This window comes from Varanus komodoensis, unplaced genomic scaffold (assembly GCF_004798865.1).
Source record: "Varanus komodoensis strain SLA01 unplaced genomic scaffold, ASM479886v1 scaffold22, whole genome shotgun sequence".
Lineage (NCBI taxonomy): Eukaryota > Metazoa > Chordata > Lepidosauria > Squamata > Varanidae > Varanus > Varanus komodoensis.
In genome coordinates, this window is record NW_025335606.1 from 9,264,342 (window position 1) to 9,284,225 (window position 19,884).

At 42.7% G+C, this 19,884-nt stretch overlaps 1 protein-coding gene across 1 annotated transcript in view; it reads left to right on the top strand.

The window, feature by feature from the left end:
• Positions 1-19,884, top strand: part of DCC (DCC netrin 1 receptor) — a 647,852-nt gene that overhangs the window by 253,116 nt on the left and 374,852 nt on the right. The window contains exons 6-7 of the mRNA XM_044431047.1: positions 10,850-11,004; positions 14,966-15,086. Coding sequence (XP_044286982.1) covers positions 10,850-11,004; positions 14,966-15,086 — 276 coding nt within the window. The remainder of the gene's footprint in view (positions 1-10,849; positions 11,005-14,965; positions 15,087-19,884) is intronic.

Sequence of the window (19,884 nt, forward strand, 5' to 3'; positions counted from 1 at the left end):
TAAGTGCTTCAAAATGCATTACATTAAGCAAATTGTTTGCAAAAATGTATATATTGGGCAAAATTCTGCACAAAAATGCATGCATTGGGATATAATACATTCAAAAATAGGTACAAACTTTTTTAAAAACCCTAAACAACCTGAAAGTCCAGGATAAAACAAAGTTTTATCTCAAAGTTTTCCCAAGATATACTGCTTTCATTAGAGTTAGCCACTAGATCTGAGGCACCGTTTCTCAGAAGACTTTTTTCAGATAATTTTGTTTATTTTTTACTCCTTTGTCTGGGCTGTCACTGGATGATGCAAAATGGCTTTGCATCAACAAATTTGCTGTTGCTTTCATTTGGAGAAGGGGGGTGGCAGGAACCTGGGACAAGAAGAAATAAACAGCTGATGTGAAGGTTAAAGGTAATCTCCCTTCCTCAGGAAGAGAAGTTTCCCTCTTTTTTCTGTTCCTGGAAAAAAAAAATCAGTGAAGTGTGTCCTCAACACCTTGCTTCCCGCAGATAAGACATCTGGAATGCCATTTTTGCATAGGTCTAGGTGCACCTCAGGCATCTTGGAAGTTCTTTTAGTGCTCCCAGGCAACCGCAGCAAACTACCCAGCATTCCCAGTTCCACATAGGCATTATATATGGACTGGGAATAGCGCTGCTTTCTTGCACCAACACAACACCCTGTGTCACCCATTCAGGGGTAGCATTCAGTGCGTCTAGCAATGTACCCCATGTTAAAACTGCAGGGAGTGAAACATTTTCCTAGTACTTGTTGCATTCTTACCCACATGCCACTTTCCAGAACCCAGGGGAATGTAGTTTTTTCCAAGGTCAGCTGACATTGTACGAACCCTGCAGAAAACCACATTTCTCATGGGCTATTAGAGAGAAATATACTTTAGGGATGCACATCTACAAACCATGGAAGAATATTCTGGCCACAAGCCTGAACATAAATGCAAGCAAGAGACCACGTCCTCTGAAAAATGTTATAAATTCCCTCATATGCATTCAAAACTGTGAATGCTATGATTTACTTCATGGGGACGGGAGTTTGCATTTGGAGTATCTTAACAATTCTCTCCCTCCTCCCATCCCTCTAGTTGATGTCTGGAGAAACTCAGCCCTCAAAGGAATTGCTTCCCTGCTTATCCCTAGAATACTTGCATAGCATCATGCTGGGCACTAGAGGGGAAACATTTCTGTCCTTTCTTTCAAAACCACCACACCCGCCTGGAATGGGCTTGATGATTATGGGGAAAAGAAAGTGAATCAATGTGACCATGTTTATGGCTTTCCAACCCATCTTCATTTGGACTGGGATAGATATCAGAGAATTGTAGAGCTGGAGGGGGCCAGAAGGCCATTGGGTTCAGCCCCCTGCTATTGCAGGACACTAAGTTACAGAGCCTCTTGATGCAGGTGAAGGAGGAGAGCGCAAAAGTTGGCTTGAAACTCAACATTAAGAAAACTAAGATCATGGCATCTGGTCCTCTCACATCCTGGCAAATAGATGGGGAAGAAATTGAGATAGTGACAGATTTTATTTTCCTGGGCTCCAAGATCACCACAGACAGAGACTACAGCCAAGAAATTAAAAGACACTTGCTCCTGGGGAGGAAAACTATGACAAATCTAGAGAGCATACTAAAAAGCAGAGACATCACCCTGCCAACAAAAGTGCGTATAGTCAAGGCTATGGTTTTCCCAGTTGCAATGTATGGCTGTGAAAGCTGGACCATAAGGAAGGCTGAGTGCTGAAGGACTGAGGCCTTTGAATTGTGGTGCTGGAGGAGACTCTTGAATCCCTTGAATTGCAAGGCGATCAAACCGGTCAGTCCTAGAGGAGATCAACCCTGACTGCTCTTTAGAAGGCCAGATCCTGAAGATGAAGCTCAAATAGTTTGGCCACCTAATGAGAAGGAAGGATTCCCTGGAGAAGAGTCTAATGCTGGGAACAATAGATGGCAAAAGGAGAAGGGGAAGGCAGAGGATGAGGTGGCTGGATGGAGTCACTGAAGCAGTTAGTGTGAGCTTAGGTGGACTCCGGGGGATGGTGGACAGGAAGGCCTGGAGGAATGTTGTCCATGGGGTTGCGATGGGTTGGAAACGACTTCATGACTAACAACAACAACAAAGTTACACCATCCCAGAGCCATCAGGGGAAGCCATTAGGTGGACCTCCAGTCTCATGAAATGTGTCCTGGAGGGAGCTGGCCCAAAGCCGGCTTGCTCAAAACACTTGTCTTTCTGCTCTGGGTGGGTTTCACCACAATGCATTGTACAGTATTCCTTCAGAGTTACGATATTTTGTTCCTACCTTCTGTTGTGTGATTGCACTATGATTATTGTGGTGTCTTAGAAATGATGTGCTACCCTGTTGCTCCAGGCTGGGTGGTTCTTGGCTATGTGTCTGTGTATAAAACCGAGGGGCAGAAGGAGAGATAAAGGCACAGGTGCTTCTGCAGCTGTGGATTCTATCCCCACGTGTTCCACTGCTAGGCACTAAGACGTTGGGATGTACAACATCTGCTCAAGCAATTCTAGCTGGATGATCAACCTGAAAAGAAACTGGAGGGTTGCCCAGCCACAAAAGAGCCAAAGACTACAAGGAGACAGATGGGCTGTGAGGGAAGGTAGAGTCAGCTTGTGGTGAGTCCAGTCAGAGCCCAAGGTGGCACAGATCTAGACATCCATCCCAGTAAGATTCCGGACGGAATGCGCCACCCAGCTCTGATCTGCTCCAAAACTGAGGTCTTCTGGCTGCCACCTCCAAGGGAGGCTTCTTGGTGGTGGCAAGAGGAATAGGCTTTGCTTCCCTAGTAATGCTCACGCCCCAGTTGTGGGACAGGCTCTCCACAGACGGCCACCAGGCACCAACCCTGCTATCCAGGTGAAGCTGGCTCTTCATGCCGGGGCATTTATCAACTTTAAATAGCACATGGACAGGGGGCTGGTTAGTGGGCTGCTTGAGCAGGCCTGGTTGTATTGGCTTCTCATTGTAATTTGTTTAAATCTGGTTCTTAAATTCCTGTGTGATTATTTCATTTGGTTCTACTTTATTATGGTAAACTGGCCAGAGAGCTTCTGTCATTCAGAGGAGGAGGTGGGGGAAGAGGAGAAGACCTCCCATTGCTGCTGATTTGTCACCAAAGATGACCTTTATTCTGAACCAAAGTGGGGTTAGGGTGGACATCTTTTGGTGGATCTTCAACTTATTGCTTATTTTGGTCACCAGGTTCCTCTTGTTCGTCCGGCTCTTAGTCTGCCTTCTCACCTGACCCATTTTATTTTCTTTCCCACTTTGTTTATTGATTTCAGCAAATTGAAACCACAGAGAGCTGCTTGGAGTTGTTGTCCTGGGTCAGTCGCCTGAAGTTCCTGGGATCACACAAAGCAAAGGCTGCTGGGATCCTTTGCCGTTCCATTTTTCCTGGGTTTGGCTGGTAGTTTTGAGCTAGTGTCCTGCCACATGTGCCTGGCATGTGAATTTCTCCTCTTGACTGGTCCAACCCAAGTCCAGTGTGAATAGCTCTATCATCTAGTCAGAGGACTTATGTTGGACTGCCAAATGCCATCCCAGGCAGCTTAGATCATCTTCTTCCCCCTCTCCATTTTGTCCTCAAAACAACCCTGTCAGGTAGGCTAGACTGAGAGTCAATGACTGGCCTAAAGTCACTGATGGAACCCACTGAACTTCATGGCTGAGATCACCTGAGCCCGGTCCCTCATTTCAACTGCTATGCCACATTGGCTCTCAAGGGACTAGGAGAGGACTGAACCACCGGTATCTGAGCTTGCTAGGCCTATCCAATCATAAGTTCACACAATGCATGCTCTTATAGGCCATCAATGCACATTTTTATGCATAGGAAAACTGCAAAATTAAGAGCGATCAAATGTGGAAGTTACGCAAGACATTCCCAAATTAGCATATATTTCCCCCATAGACCACCAAGCAGTACAAGTAAAGAGTTGTATATTTTGTATATATAGCTGCATATATAAGAGTTGTAGTTATACGTTTATATATTTTGAGATGCACTATTTCAAGAAAGTTGTACATTTCAAGGAAGTCCATCCATTTTTCAAGTGCACTTTTGCCCAACATGAAAGCCAGTTTGAGAATTTGAACTTTCTGGAGAAAATATGCTGCCATTCAGGATTATGAACCAGGCATTTTGAGTGATTTGTACGTGGAATGAAAGTTTCATAAATCATGACATATCACAGGATTTCTTACGTTGTCTGCACCATCAGTCAGCAGTTCTAGGAAAAGAATTGCAATTTTAAAAGCCTTCCATTTGTTTCAGTCAGATATTATGGATTTATTTCTTTTAAATCACATCTCTTTCCTCTTGCAAGGAACCCAAGGTTCCAATATGCTTCCTTTCCTCTCCTCTCAATTTTATCCTCACTATAACCATGTTAGGTAGGCTAGACTGAGAATTACAACTGGCTCAAAATCACCCAGTTGAGTAGGATTTGGTTAGACCCTGTGTTTTCCAAGTCCAAATCCAACACTGTAACCAATATACCACACTGTCTCTCTATCATAATGTCTGCCATAAAGGGAACAGGCAAATGGTTCAGTCCTTGCCACATATTAAGACATTATTATTGTAATGTGCTCTATGACTGCAATGCGCTTTACATGGGGCTGCCCTTGAAGACGGTCCGGCAATTACAGTCGGTACAGAATAGGCCCACGTGACACCTATACTGAAAGAGCTCCATTGGTTACCAGTTGTGGCCCGGGCCCAATTCAAGGTGCTTGTGCTGACATATAAAGCCCTAAACGGCTTGGGGCCCGGCTATCTTAGGGAGCACCTGCACCTATACATGCCTACCTGGCCTTTGAGATCTACACAGGGGCCCCTCCTGTGTGAGCCATCCCTTAGGGAGGTGAGAGAGATGGCCGCCAGAAGGGGGGCCTTTCCTGCAACTGCTCCCCATCTCCGGAATGCTCTTCCCAAGGAGATCCACCTGGCCCCTTCCTTACTTTCTTTTCAGCACCAGGCCATAGACCTTAGTTTTGCATGTTTTACTGCATTCTATTGTTGTTTTTAATGTATAATATGTTGTGGTTTTTATTATGTTTTATTGTGTTTTCATCTTGTGTTGTAAGCCACCCAGAGGTGCTGTAGCACAATTGGGAAGCATGCAAATGTTTTAACTAAATAAATAATCAATAATGGCAGGTGGCATGAAAACCAGAAGTGCTGGTGCCTAGTAAGAACTGGGTGCTAAAGTGTTAGTGCTTAACTGCAAAATCTCGGGTTCTTTCTCCGCCAATGCAAAACGTCAAGTCAAGCAACAATGCATGCTGAAAAGCTTTGGTTGTTCCCAAAGGGTGACCTGAGATTGAAGGCCTTATCCTGAAGGCACAGAAAGCCTCACACACTCCAGTGTTCTCAGGGTTTGGCCATTTAGAGAAATGGAGGCATTAGGTCAGGAAAAAGTTGAGGTTGTAGTTCACCTGAACAGAGAGCAAGAGGGACGTAAACACAACTGTAATGGGTGCTGAAGGCCATTCTCTCAGTGTTCCATCATCTGCCCCCCTGTCTGAGCAAAACACAATAGGTAGACAACCAGGGAGGCTGCTGGAAAGCCAAGCAGCAACACCTTTTACTAGCAAACATTATGGATGCACAGAGCAGCAAGCGAAAGTTCTCTGCATTCCGTCTTGAACACTCATTTGACTCAGGTCTGTAGCTGATTATGAAATCTGTTTTTCTTTTTGCATGAAAATCCATGCCTATTCCCCCCCCCCCGCCCGCCCAAATCTAGGCATAAATTGTGCAAAGTTCCGAAAGATGCACCGTCTTCATACACTGATTAAAGCATATATGTACACATTTTACAAAACCTCACAGTTTATTTTGCATGCTTTCAAATGACCTTCTTCTGTTCCCAAATCGTACTGCAAACTCAGAAACGTACAGGGTGCTGGTGCAGCCTGCATCTGAGTCTGCATTCTCTCTAGAAGGTACAATTCTTAACCAGAACAAACTGAAACAAATTCGCACATTGCTAGTAAACATCGTCAGCATAGCTACCTTCTGCAACCTGGCGGCCTTCAGAAGCATTTGGACCCCAACCCCAGAATTCCCATCCAGAATTGCCATTGCTGGGAATTCTGGGTGTTGTAGTCCAAACATGTCAGGAAGGCACAAGCTTGGGGAAAGCTGCAGTAAAGCATCCAAGCTCATAAAGACTTGGATCATTTCGCTGGCCATAAGACAGATGCAGTGCCTGTGGGTTTCCCAATAGCCTGAAAAATGGGGTTTGTCCACTCCATTGACATAAAGGGAGGGATTGCAATATAGCTGGGAATGGGCAGCTTGGAACACCCCAGCCTATGCCTCTGACTTCCAGGCTGTATGAGAGCTGTGGGGAGCATCTATCCCTGCTCCCTGCAGACTGCATCACCTTCAACACTAGGTGCATGTGAGAGCAGTGTATCACTATAGGTTTCAACCCTGTGCATGTACATCCCTTGCAATGAATGCATTTTAACAACAAAATAACCCCGATGTGCATGCCTTTGCAGTTCCCTTTAGAAGCATCCAAAGTTTAAGCTGTGAAGCTTGTGTGGCATGGATAGACAGGTGGATGGAGAGATGCAAGCACAACCTGCTTTTTAGCATTAGAGGGAAAATATAGCAGAAATGTATAAAACAGTTAGAACGACAACAATCCGACCGGCTAACAACATACAGTCTAGAGGAAGTGTGGACAACTTGTGGACCACCAGCCCATTTGCCCTAAAAGTTGCCTATCAGTGCAACATGGACAGAGATTGGCGATTGTTATTGTTATTACATTACCTTTCTATACCGCCCATAGCCAAAGCTCTCTGGGCAGTTCACAACATTTTAATTCACTCATTCAGATTTCAACCAGGCGTGACCCTGCTTTGCTTCCAAAATTAAGCAGGATCAGGCTATACAAAAATATACTTCAGGCTATTTAAAAATGTGGACTGATGGAAAGGTTGGCTCAGCCTAACAAGGATTGAGAGAGAGAGAGAGAGAGAGAGAGAGAGAGAGAGAGAGAGAGAGAGAGCGAGCGAGCGCATTAGCAAATAGAAGATTTTTTCTTGCCTTATAAACTGTCTTCTCAATGCAGGAAGGTGTCATTTCTAAGGAAGACATTCTCAAAAATCAAGAGGTCATTTGGCCATGCACCTTGCATAACTAGCTCCTCTGACGGTAATAATTGAATTGGTTGCTATGACACCTTTGTGGACTTCTTATATAAATCTCATGACATTTCCTACAGTAATCTCGCACACTTTCAGAAGGGAACTCCATTTCTCAGAACCTGCACTCCTGACGCCAAACATACTGAAGATGAACCACAAATACAGACAAATGGTATTCTTAGACAATGAAAAATAGCTTTTGAAATCAATTGCTACCAGGAATATTTGAATGTCAGTTTTATAATAGCATTAGGGGGAAATGGATTAACACCCTCTTCAGAAATGATTCTTTCAACTTTCTTCTGAACATTAAGAAACGGATTTTTTTTATTCATTAGGTGGCAAATTCTCAGATTGTCCATGCACTGCCCTGCTCTCACCCATTTTTTTATACTGTCCATCACTGGAAATAATTATCTGCATTCTTTAGCATTTATAATGTTTGGTTTATAGAAAGGCAGTTAGTTACAATATTTTTTTCTGCTTCTCACAGTGCTCATTATATTCAATTTGATTCTTGCTAGACTGGTTTGCCTTGTATTTTGTAGTGATTTGTGAGCATTTAATTTCAGTTTCTTGAATATCAAGACTTGCCCCATTCTCAATTCGAAATGAAAGCATCTTGGAACAAAGAGCACATGTTCCCAAACTCACAATCCTGTTTGCAGAATGCACAGAACCAGGAGCCGCGTGGGAGGAAGCCCGCGGAATCTGGAGGGATGCATTGCAAAGGGGTTCTTCCCAACCCTCGTTCTGCGTCCATGCTCCAGCTCTGGAAGTGCATTCTGAGGCTGGAGCAGGGAATCCAACACTGCGGAACCTCCTTAACACCCTCACAGTGGATGCAGTTTCTTCCTGTGCCAGGTGGTGGCTGCAGACAGAAGAGAAATGCTCTGCAGCCAAAGCTGGTGTCTGATTTTCTTCAGAGGGAGAGTTCACATCTCAAGTATTTCAGTAAGACAATGATTATGATTTGGAGAACATTTTGCATGGAAGGAGAATGCAGGCAGTAACTGGGGGGAAAACGGTCCTGTGTTGCTAAGGGAGTATGGGACTTAGCAGGGGTCCATGGAAGCCAGCCACTGCTTAGCCAACAGACCCAAACCAGCAATAGAAAACACACTTCTGTGCACGTGCAGAGGTCTTTTTTTCTTTTTTCTTTTTTGCTCACCATTCAGTAGCCACAAAATGCTTTCATATATTTTGTTGAAGTGATTTCAGGATTGCAGGCACAGTTTGCATCTCGGAGCCTCTCCTTTAAAAATGGAGGACTAATATTTGCCAAGTCCCGAGTAATGGATTGTCATTTCTCTAGGAAGCCTTGCAAATACAAACTAATCTTTACATGACTCCCTGTGCTTTTTTTAAATCCACATCTACTACAACAAATGCTGGGATTTGGACCCAGGTACTTTCTCTGCCTCAGCTGAGCTCTGTTAGCCTGACTTATAGCTGCATATGCACTTCCGAGTCGGATGAGCACTTTTCTCAGTTTACACTGATGGATCGCCAGCTGCGTGCAACTCTGCTTTATTATTGGATGCCTGTAATAAGGGGTCACCAAGGAGTCTTGGCTTCTGCTTTGTTGCAGTTTCATGCCAATTCATCAGGATACTGTCCCTGTTCAAAGGGAGCTATGAAAAGGCTTCCAATGGTTAGAAATGGGGGTATGTGATGATATAAAATGCAATTAGGCAAACACATGCCATTTACAGCCTCAAACACAAACATGTGCAGGAGTTCACAAAATTAGTAAAAATTAAAAATGCCCACACTTCATTCATGTGCACAAAATGCACATTGGTTTTTCCAAATGCCAGGATCATTCTAGCCAGAGCTTCCAGATCCCCTCCCAAGCCTCAGCAGCAGCCCATTGCAGATTCTGCAGTGAATATTCAGCTTGGGAGATAGTTGGTGCTCCCCAGGAGCCCCCCTTTGGAAGCAGGCAGTTGTCCTCACAGGGGCTCCTCTGGGCTGCTGTTTGAGATGATGGCCCACTTGGGGCAACTAGCGGGCCCGCAAGCCTCTACTTCGGAGGTGCTGTCTGTTACCTCTTGTAGAATGGGCCTGTAGTCATCTCCCTGAAGGTCCAGGAGCTTCTGGCATGGGGATTATTCATCTCTGGGAACTGTAGGTTCTTCTCTGAGGAGGGTTCCTTTGGTGGGGACATGGCAAGCATGTGGAAAGTAATGCAGGTGGGTTTAGGATGACAGGGGATTGCATGCATTCTGACTTGGAGTCAAGGGGTGTGTGTGAGTGAGGGCAAAATCCCTTTGGGGTATACTGTTCTACTGGTGCCCTGATTAGTACCACCAATGATCAAAAACCTGCTGTCTGTCTGATGACAGAAAAGTATTTGCCAGTGTGGAGGATGCATCCACCCCCATAGCCCCCCCCCATGCCCCCAAACAGCTTCAGAATTTGACAATGCACAGGTGAATGCAGGCAGCCAAAGCGTACAAGACATGTCAGATCCATAAATGGAAGTCCACTCACACAACACTGGATGAATCTGGTCACTCTAGATGTTTTGATCCAATTGTGATTTCTTAAAAAACAGGGAAGTTTTTATCTTTGATTGTGAGTTGTCTAGGATTTTTTTTAAGGCAGGATTTTAAATGAGTAATTTAAAATCTATTTTTAAATGAGTGAACAAATGAATACATCTTGTTCTTGGCATTGCAAATGTTGCCATTGGCCTATGAATGGAGTTTGAACTACTGATCAGCAGGGAAGAAAGACAGACTCAGGTTCTGTATTCCTAGTTCAATAGCCTCTGGAATCATGGAAGCTGCACACTGGTTTATTCATGCAGTATAATACCGTACATTGCCATTTCCTATTCATGCCATTGTAAAAAAAAAATGATATAATTCAGACATTACGCATGATTGCTTAAGAAATACAATTGGATTTTCAGAGTCAAAAATTAAGTCATGGATGCTATTCTGGAAATTAAAATCTAATCTGGTTTTCTGGTAGCTATGAATATTCAAAATAATGAACATTGTTCCCTTGTTGAGAGTTGATGAGCAGGAATGATTCCCCACCCCCACTCCTCCTTCTTTTGATGATGGGAAAACTCATTAGAAATTTGATGTTATTAGCGATTTCCCTTGAATTGCAAATTTTTTATCATACTATAACTAGTATTATGGTAATGATGAAATTAAATTAAATTAGCATATCATACTATACAGCAAAAGCATTAATACATTATAGTAATACAAGACAACAGTTAATTGCTAGCTTAATAGGAATTTGTCCTCCAAAAATATCGGGAGGCTCGTATCTTCTTGTGAGCTTAGGAACACGTTGGTCTTACTGATTTACTTTGCAAAGCCAATCACAGGTTATGAAGACATTGTCTGGAAATTACACACTCATAGCTGTCCGAGCGTTGCCTACCAACTAACAAGAGCCTGGTCAGTTTGGAGAGGGTCCCCATACGGCTGTGGCTGAGCAGTTGCTCAGTCTCCTTCAGCGTGGCTGTATGTGTGTGTGGAGTATGTGTTACACACTTATTTTGTTATTCTCATCTTTGTTTCTTTATTACTTAATTTATTTTACCACTGACAACCTTCTATAACGACATGCATTCCCACTAAGACGTTTGCTTTTGTTCTTTCTTCCTTTGTTCTTGCAGTTCCGCCATGGTTTATCAATCATCCTTCAAACCTCTATGCCTATGAAAGTATGGACATTGAGTTCGAATGTGCCGTCTCCGGTAAACCAGTCCCTACAGTGCAATGGATCAAGAATGGAGAAGTTGTCATTCCTAGCGATTATTTTCAGATAGTGGTAATTATTAGTGCTCTTTTTCATCATTACTCCAAAAAACAGACCAAAGACTTTAATTTTTTAAAAAAATATATGTAATTTAAATTAATTTAATTTTTAAGAACTCTCAAGTTAGAGCTCAAAATTAACACTGAAGTAAATACTCTACAGTTACACCTATATGTGGAAATAGAGGTGGGGAGACCCTTAAAAGAACTTCTGGTACTCTGGGAAAGGGAGTTTAAGGTGCATTGCAAGTGTCTGCAGGGGGATTTTTTTTTCTAGATTTAGAGTTTTTCTAGATCTGTTCTTGACTGATTCTAGACAGTCAAGGATCACCTATTACACTGATGATATCACAGTGCTATGTAACCAATCAGATGCGGTTATGCATTGACATTATTAAGGGCAAATGAGGCCAATTAAAGTGAGGTGCATGTTTCCTGCATCGCTTCCAGCCAGTCAGTGCTTTGACACCTGAACACCTTTTTGCAATGACCTGTGAAAAATCACTGGAAGCCCAGGGGTCTAGTGAAAAGATTAAGTCCCACATTCACAGTCTTTTCCTGGGACCATCCCCCCCGCTCCCCTGCATCCAGTCACCTCCCCTGGATCATGGACTGTCAGCCCCACTGCTCCTTGCCCAGGCCTTCCTGGTTCGAACAGACCATAAGATCTTGTTGTTGACAGACAGGGACAAAAGACAGACACAGCTCAACCACACTGACATAATCGTGGTGCTTGTAACTTCAGGGTGTAGGCTTCTCCCTGAGTTACACAGCTGCTTGGCGATAATGCTGAAATAGTCAGATGTAATAACAGGTCATTTAAAAGTGAAGCTGGAATGAATGCATTTTATTTTCAGCATGCACACTGGTTTCCATTTGGTTCTGTTTTTGTGGGCTAGAGCATGAGGATTTTTCTACTTTAAAGGCGTAGCAAAGGTAGAAAGTGCTCAGATTCCATTCCCTGCCTTCTGAATGCCCAATAGTGATCACCTTTCTTCCAGCATTTACAAAATAAAATAAAAGCTATGCATGTTAATTCGAAAGGCACATTTGATTGTTCATCTCGGTCTTTGTTGCTGCCGGTGATTTGTAGCTTGATGCTGAAGGGGAGGATCCCAAAACAAAACCAACCAAAACCAGAACCAAAGCAGATCATATCTTTTCAAGCAGTCATGCAAAGCTTTGCACATTCACTGCTTTGGCACCAAACCTGAGTGTCTGCCATCAAATTCTTTCATAGCTTCAGGACTCGAGGGCATACTCTTGGAGGTATCATTCTGGGTCCTTTCCAAGGCAGTTTTGCAACTACGTTAAAAACGCTTCAGCTGATTTGCAGCCTGACCGAATATAGCTTGCAGCAGCTACAGGATCACCATGAGGAGGTAGAATGAAGAAGCAGGACCTCAAATGCATATTTGGACTATGGTAAATTCCTGGTCAGAGATCAAATCAGCCAATCCTAAAGGAAATCAACCCTGACTGTTCCTTAGAAGGTGAGGTACTGAAGATGAAACTCAAATACTTTGGCCACCTATGACAAGGAAAGACTCACTGGAGAAGACCCTGATGCTGGGAGAGATTGAAGGCAATAGGATGGCAGAGTTTCAGGTGGCTGGATGGGGTCACTGGAGAGGTGGGTGTGGGCTTGGATGTACTCCAAGGGATGGTGTAGGACAGGAAAACCCGGAAGAATGTTGTCCATGGGGCCATGAAGAGTCAGGCACAAATTTGCAACTGAACAACAACAACAAATACCTGGTCAAGATAGGCTAAGGATTTCTGCTCTAAAGCATGACCAAAACAGGCGCCCAAGTCCCATAAGATACGACAATCCATGCTTTGTCCCTCACAAACATATTTTTCCTCCTTTGCAACGCACACAAAATACTACAATACAGGAACTCATGGAGAAAGAGCAATGGGACATGGAAATCAACGTCTGTATCTAACATTATAGTCACAAGGCCAGGTGGTGCCTATTTTATGTGAAAATGGCTTCATTTAAGAAGTAGTTAACTGATGCATAAGAAATGCTGCGGTCACTGGAAACCTACCCCTTTAATGGCTTTCTTTGATAGGTTGAGCAAATCTCATGCATATAGATCAACTTGCTTATGTAATTCCCCTTCCCTAATTAATGTTTCTCCTATTAAGTGAAATTGACAATGATTATCTAAATTAAACATGTTCTAGTTAATAAAAGACTGGGGCTCTTTCCCCTTCTTTTCAAAGAGGAAGATTTACTCAGTGGTATGAGCATCTAAGTTCACACGACTTCACCCACCACTGCTGTTTATAATAAAGACAATCAGACAGTCATAATTCTGCTTGCCAAGAAATGGGAAATTTCATTAAGTAATTGGGAAAGGACATATTATCCTTTCAAAATCTTCCAGAGAAGAAAGACCTTAATAAGGCAATCACTCTAAGCAGAACATGAAAAAGTGCCAAGGGTTGTCCTTTAGAAGCCAAAGTTGCACAGAGCCATTTAATTCTGCCTGCTGACAACACCGGATGAAATCTTGTCCAAATACAGCCAGTATTAATTGGCTTTTTTCCTTTGTGACTCTGAAGAGTTGACCTTCATTTTTTTCTTACTTGGACATATTTAAACAATATAAAGTAAACAAGCCAAAGCACCCCAAACAAAACGTATAACGCACCACCAATACAACTGTGCTGCCTATTCAGTTGAGAAATTTTAAATGTTGCCTTATTAAAAGAGCCACCTTGCTTTATGTATCTTCTTTTTCATCCTCATCCTCATCATCATCAATTAATTAATTAACCCATCACCTGGTAGCAGAGCAAAAGGACTGAGACTACACGTTCTTTAAATAAATGTGCATTTTATTACAGTCCTTGTGGGGAGAAAAACAGGCTGTGAATGGAACCTAGCATACCTTAATCTGCCTTATACAAGTTTAAGCAAACTTCTCTAAAGGTGAAACTAACATTCAGGGTTTTCAATGCCTGCCCATCACCGTAACTCCCCATGCAGGGCACTGGCATCCTATGGCCACTGGACGTGATCAAGGTGGCCAAAGGACTCTCTGAATTCCCATTTATGTGGTTGGCAGTTACTCCTTGCCTTTGTCTCTGCATTCCTCCCAATGTTGCCCATAATCCTCTGTGCTTTGATAGTTATGGGCATCCCTATAAGACCATGTCCTTTATACAGTGTAAAAGAGAACTGTCCATGGAATGCACAGATGAAATGTGGACCAGAGACTCCAATGTGTAACTGGAAAGCCATCGTCTATGCTAACTTTGTGCCAATACAAGAACCATCTACCGCAGCATCCCCTGTAGGCAGGGATAGACAGATCTGTCCATTTCTTTAAGTCCATCATTCCTCCAATGTTATGTTTACACTGTCCTGAACTTAGAGAATTTCTCCAGTATCAAGTTCAATTTGTCTCAAATGCTGAGATGTGGTTGTTAAACTTTACATGGAAATAGATAAACTGTTTTGTGCAAAGTTCTCCTAATTTTCCTATGCATCTTTCTCTAATAGACACATTTTGGCAAGCTGCTTTCCTGGAATAATACATATTTGAACATGGTTGTCTCTGATATATGCATTTATATGCATTTTTTCATTCTTACTGAAGAACTCCATTACAAAATTTGAGAATGCTATGGATTTTGGAGGATAACTGAGCACCCTTTAGCTTATTAATTCACAGGTGTGGAAAATAGGTTAAATTCACATTAAAATACTAACTGAATGTATTTGCTCTCCATTCTTACTGAAAGTTATCCACTCACCCTTTGCATAAAAAGCTTTTCAAAGGAAATGTCTAAGGCACTTCGTTCCACCAGCAAAGAGCTCACTCCTATAAAGAAATTTGTCCTGATGTTGCGTCCAAATCCTCTTTTTTATAATATGAACTTGGTGTGCCTTGTCTAGCTGATAGAACTGGGAAGACACAGCTCGAAATAAGCCTCTCTGCTTCCATCCGTGTCTCCAGGGGGGCAGCAACCTGAGAATTCTGGGCTTGGTGAAGTCGGATGAAGGCTTTTACCAGTGTGTGGCTGAAAATGATGCTGGAAATGCACAGACCAGTGCACAGCTAATCATCCCTGATCCTGGTAAGAGACAACATTCCAGAATTTCTTGGTTTGATTAATACTATTAGGAGAGCCTTGAACAGCCAGCATTTGGGAGCCCCTGACCTTCGGCTTGCATCTGTGCATGGCACTCTTTGGCCGAAAGTGGTCCTGGTAAGTACTCACTCGTCATTATGTGTCTTCCGTTTCCATCCAGAGAGGAATTCTCTGTGCCATGTGCTTGGAAACACTCCCAAGTGGGTTCATCAAAGATGCTGGGGAATGTTGCTCCATCCCAACCTAGCAGGCACATCCCCGGTACAGGGAATCACATCCACGTTCTGCCCTTTATTCGATTTGGACAACTGTGCCGATTGTTGCATTACAAACCTATTTCTTGTTGGTATATTTCATTGGTGTGTTTGTTTTAAATGAATTACAAAGAAGATAGAGTGTAAAGGATGGGCTCGTATGGAATGGTAATAATGTTGTTGCAATCTTGGATGTTGATCTGTTTACCAATATGACTCCATAAGGAGGTGGTAGGAAAAAGGAAGTTATGTATACGGGATAATTCTATGCACAATTATTTAGAAGTGTGTTTAGGTCTGCAACCATTTTTAAATTGTTTGCTTTGTTTGTTTCTCTGTTTCTGTTTTATTGTTACTTTAGATGCCAGTCTTGTTGGCTGTTTCAAATGCAAGATAGTGGTTTCAAGAATAAATACAACTTTATAAATACAAATTAATTCTGAAGCAAATAAATGGCACTGACATTTTTTTAAAAATCCACCTTTCTTTTCTCTCTTCAGCCCCTTTTCAACTTTGACACTAAAAACAATCTGAGTCACTTAAACTTTCAATCTTTTGTTACATTCAAGCAAAAGCAAATCAGGGCCAAATTCATACTCAGATCATGGCACAACAGTGATGCCCATACAATGCCCTGTTCTTTGGCTCAGTTTGGCTTGCTTCTCTTCTCATTTGCATCCTGTTCCTTTAGTTCTTCCCAATGGGGAAATGTGTGCATTTTTCAAAAGTTGCATATTTTTCAAGCACATGCCTTGCAAATCGAACACTGCTCCAAGAGAACATATGCTCGCATTTGCATTTCCTTTGGGTTGCAAATGGGGCATCTTCAATTGATTTGTGAACGGAACTTCTCAGAAATCCCTTGGTGTACACATTTTTTTTGTCAATCTTTGCATCTAAGACTCTGGTGTACCCACAACTGGAGTACTGTGTCCAATTCTGGGCTCTATATCATAAGAGAGACATGGCTAGTCTTGAATCAGTTCAGTGCAGGGTCACAAGGATGGTAGCCAGACTGGGGGGGATGCCATCTGAGATGAGATTGAGGGAGCTGGGTCTCTTCAGCCTGGAGAAGAGGAGACTCCAAGGGAATCTTATAGTGACACAGAAGTATGTGAAGGGGTGTCACACAATTGAGGGTCATGACCTGCTCTCCCCTGTGGTGGTGAACAGGATGTGATCCAATGGGGCAAAGCTCAAGGAACCCCAGGTTTCAGGTGGGGTGTCAGGAAGTACTTCCTGATCATTAGGACCTGGAGGTTATGGAATGGGCTTCCATGGGAGGTGGTGGGGGTCCCAACAGTGAGGACATTCAAGGAAAGATCAACCATATATTGGGTATTACATGAGCAGAGCGAGCTGAAACTAGGGGTCAGACTAGATGGACTGGGAGATCCCTTCTGACTTGCTGTTTCTGTGTTTCTAATGGGATACTTTCTGTGTTGAAAGAGCAATGGAAGATCACCACTGGGGATAGGAATATGGTCTACCAAATGATGGAGCGGAACTTGGAGATCCTTTATGAGTTTGAACCTCACTGATTATCTCATTCCTGGATGTGGCACTAGAGCTGTAGGGACATTGCAAATGAATTCCATCTGTATTTCTCAGACTGGCAGGGAGTTTTTGTTCTGTCATCCACTCACTGATGGAACTAGATTTGTACAAATTTCCCCAAAGGTGTAAATCTATGTAACACATATAATTTCCACTTTAGCCTATGGAGGAAAGGCATATTTGGTTGGTAGGTTTTTAAAAAGAATTTTTGATGACTAATCTGCATAAAATTGCACGAAATAATGAAAAAGATTCATAGCTCCACAGAACTCAGGGAATTCAAGAAAAGCATGTTCACCGAGGAGTCTAAGAGTAAGGGTCTTAGAAATTCAAACTTATTTCAATCCATTGCAAATATAACTGACATCCTTGGGTTAAATTCATCAGTACTACAAAGATCTGCATTTATTATTTGTCAAGTCTCTGTACCTAGAGACCCTCTCTGTACCTGCTAATGATACTTTCAACATACCCGGATTAGAAAACTAGTTAAAAGTGGGTTAGACGGAACAACAATCATACGGATCCACAGTTGGCCACAAAGAGTGCCTGTCAATGGAAATTTCTCGGGCTGGTGCGAGGTAACCAGTGGGCACCTTCAGTGTCCATTTCTGGCCCTGTACGCTCCCACATTTTTATTAATGATTTGGATGAGGGAATGCTTAAAAAACACTCGTCAGATTTGCAGATGGTACAGGTTGGGGTAGCTTTATGGAACCAAACATTCTGGGAGGAAATGTTGCTGGAGAGATGCAATGAAACATGCATGAGGGAATATTGAATCCACTGTTATTTTAATGAATGAATAATTAAAAATGAAGTTATCAGATTTGCAGATGACACAAAACCGGTTGGCTAGGTAAGGCTCTGAAGGGCAGAAACAAGATCCGAGGTGATCTTGACAGGTTGGTGCGCAAGGGTGAAAACAACAGGATGAAATTCAGAAGGGACAAGTGCCAGGTTCTGGACAAAAGCCGAATGGCTACACACTGGGTAAATCCCAATCAAGAATTAACTGGAACAAATTTCTCGTATAGACTATAAGACTGTAGCTTATAAATTTCTTCATAACAATTCCTTTCCCTTCTTTCTTGTTTTGTTTATTGCTTAGTAGCCTAGTTTTGGGTTTATATGCTCTACCACTGGTGATCTTAATGAAAGCCATCCCATTAAGAACCTGAGTGTCTCTATCATTCTTCATTACTGGTAAACCTAACATTTTAACTGTTGTGGCTGCCTCCTCCTCCTCCTCCTCCTCCTCTCCTTTTTAGTGGAAGCCTGGTAGGCTTTGGCTCCTTTTCTGTTAAACAGATGCCAGCCCAAGAAAGAGTGGTAAAGGCTGTGTTTTGCTGTAATGACATCTGATTCATAACCAGGAGCATCCTAAGAGACTCTACATAATTCATGATAGATGTTTGAAACCTGACAGTAAAGGTTTGTTCTTCAGGTCTTCAGGCTTGCTTTGTGTTTGTTTTTAATTATCATGTTTGGCACTGGTCTAGTTTGAGAAGAAACACAAATGAAGACACAATCCTAAAGAGCAATGGGGATGCCATTGTAAAGGGCCCCTTCCCCTGCCTTATGCATGATGGATTGCTTTTCCCTGGCTATTTAATCAGATCTTTGAATAATGCGACTCCGAGGTCTTGGGAATGGCTGTGAGGACAGATGGCAGGGGAACAGATATCAATACAAATTAACTATCAGCTTTGACCACAGTGAGGACAGCTACCCCTCTCTGTGTAAAACGGTGTAAATAAATGGGCACCATCCACTTCCCACATGGTGCGAGTGTTGCATTCCACAGCTGTTGTGTCTGAGCCTGGCCACAGACTGGGAGTTACCCCAGCAACTGTGACAATCTGCTTGGTGCTAAGATACAGACAATGACCTATTAAGGCAGCTTTTGCTGTTGGTGGGTGTTTATGGGAGCCTAATGAACCCTCGCTTTAGACTTGCAAGTGATGGCAAACCAATCCCTTTGTAATCATTATGTGCAATTATAGGTCAGGAGGAAATGCCGAGGGTGGTGTCTGTCCTACAGAGAGGCAGCATCAGGTACATGGGGGAAAAGCCATTTGGGGTTAAACGAACAAACTTTTTCCCACAGTGATTGGACTTAAATAAGAGTGACAGCCTAATTCTCAAGGAAGACCTGTGCTCCTTTCTGCCAGTGGGGCTCCTTATCCATGGCAGCAATTACATTCAGGTTTGTTGAGTTATCCATGGTGTTGAACCCCATCCCCAAAATTGGTTCCCCACCATGGACAGCTCCTATAAAGCACAGAATGCACAATGGATACAACTTCCTGCCATCATTGTCATGACCAACCTCACTTGAGAGTTCTACAAGTGAGGCTGTTTCCAGTGTATTTTCAAAGAAATACTGAAAAATGTACAAGGTATAGTGCAGTGTACTGGATTGGATCCATGGGAATTTCCTCTTCTTTCTCCCTGCATCCTCTTTCTTCTTTTCTTTGTTCTCGCTCTTATTCTTGAAAGTTTCTGGGCAGAAATTTCAAACTCCAACCCCCCAGTAATTGGTAATGAGGTTTAATCATATTTCGATAGACTGGAGGTATAGGTTGACTCCCCTTCACGCGACATCCATGTGTCTAGGCAAAGTAGAGAAAATGGAGCTTTGCTGACATTGCTGTCACAGAAGCAAGGTGAGAAAAAGCTTTTCTGACTATGACGAAAATCATAATGAATTAGACAGCATCAGAGAAATGGTGAGAAATTGAGAAATTTGCTCAATATGTGCAGGTCTCGGAGTTTCCTTTGCATTTTTAAAAAGAATACAGAGTCCTTTTATGTAAAACTAGTGCAGTGGAACTGTATGTGCCTTCATTTCCATGCCAGGAACTGGTCCCTAATGCAACATTGACCACCTTGGTCTCTAGTGCAGCAATTGTACCTCTCTGCTGGAAATGAGACATTGTGAAGAGTGGGATATAAAAGCTTTAAAAAAT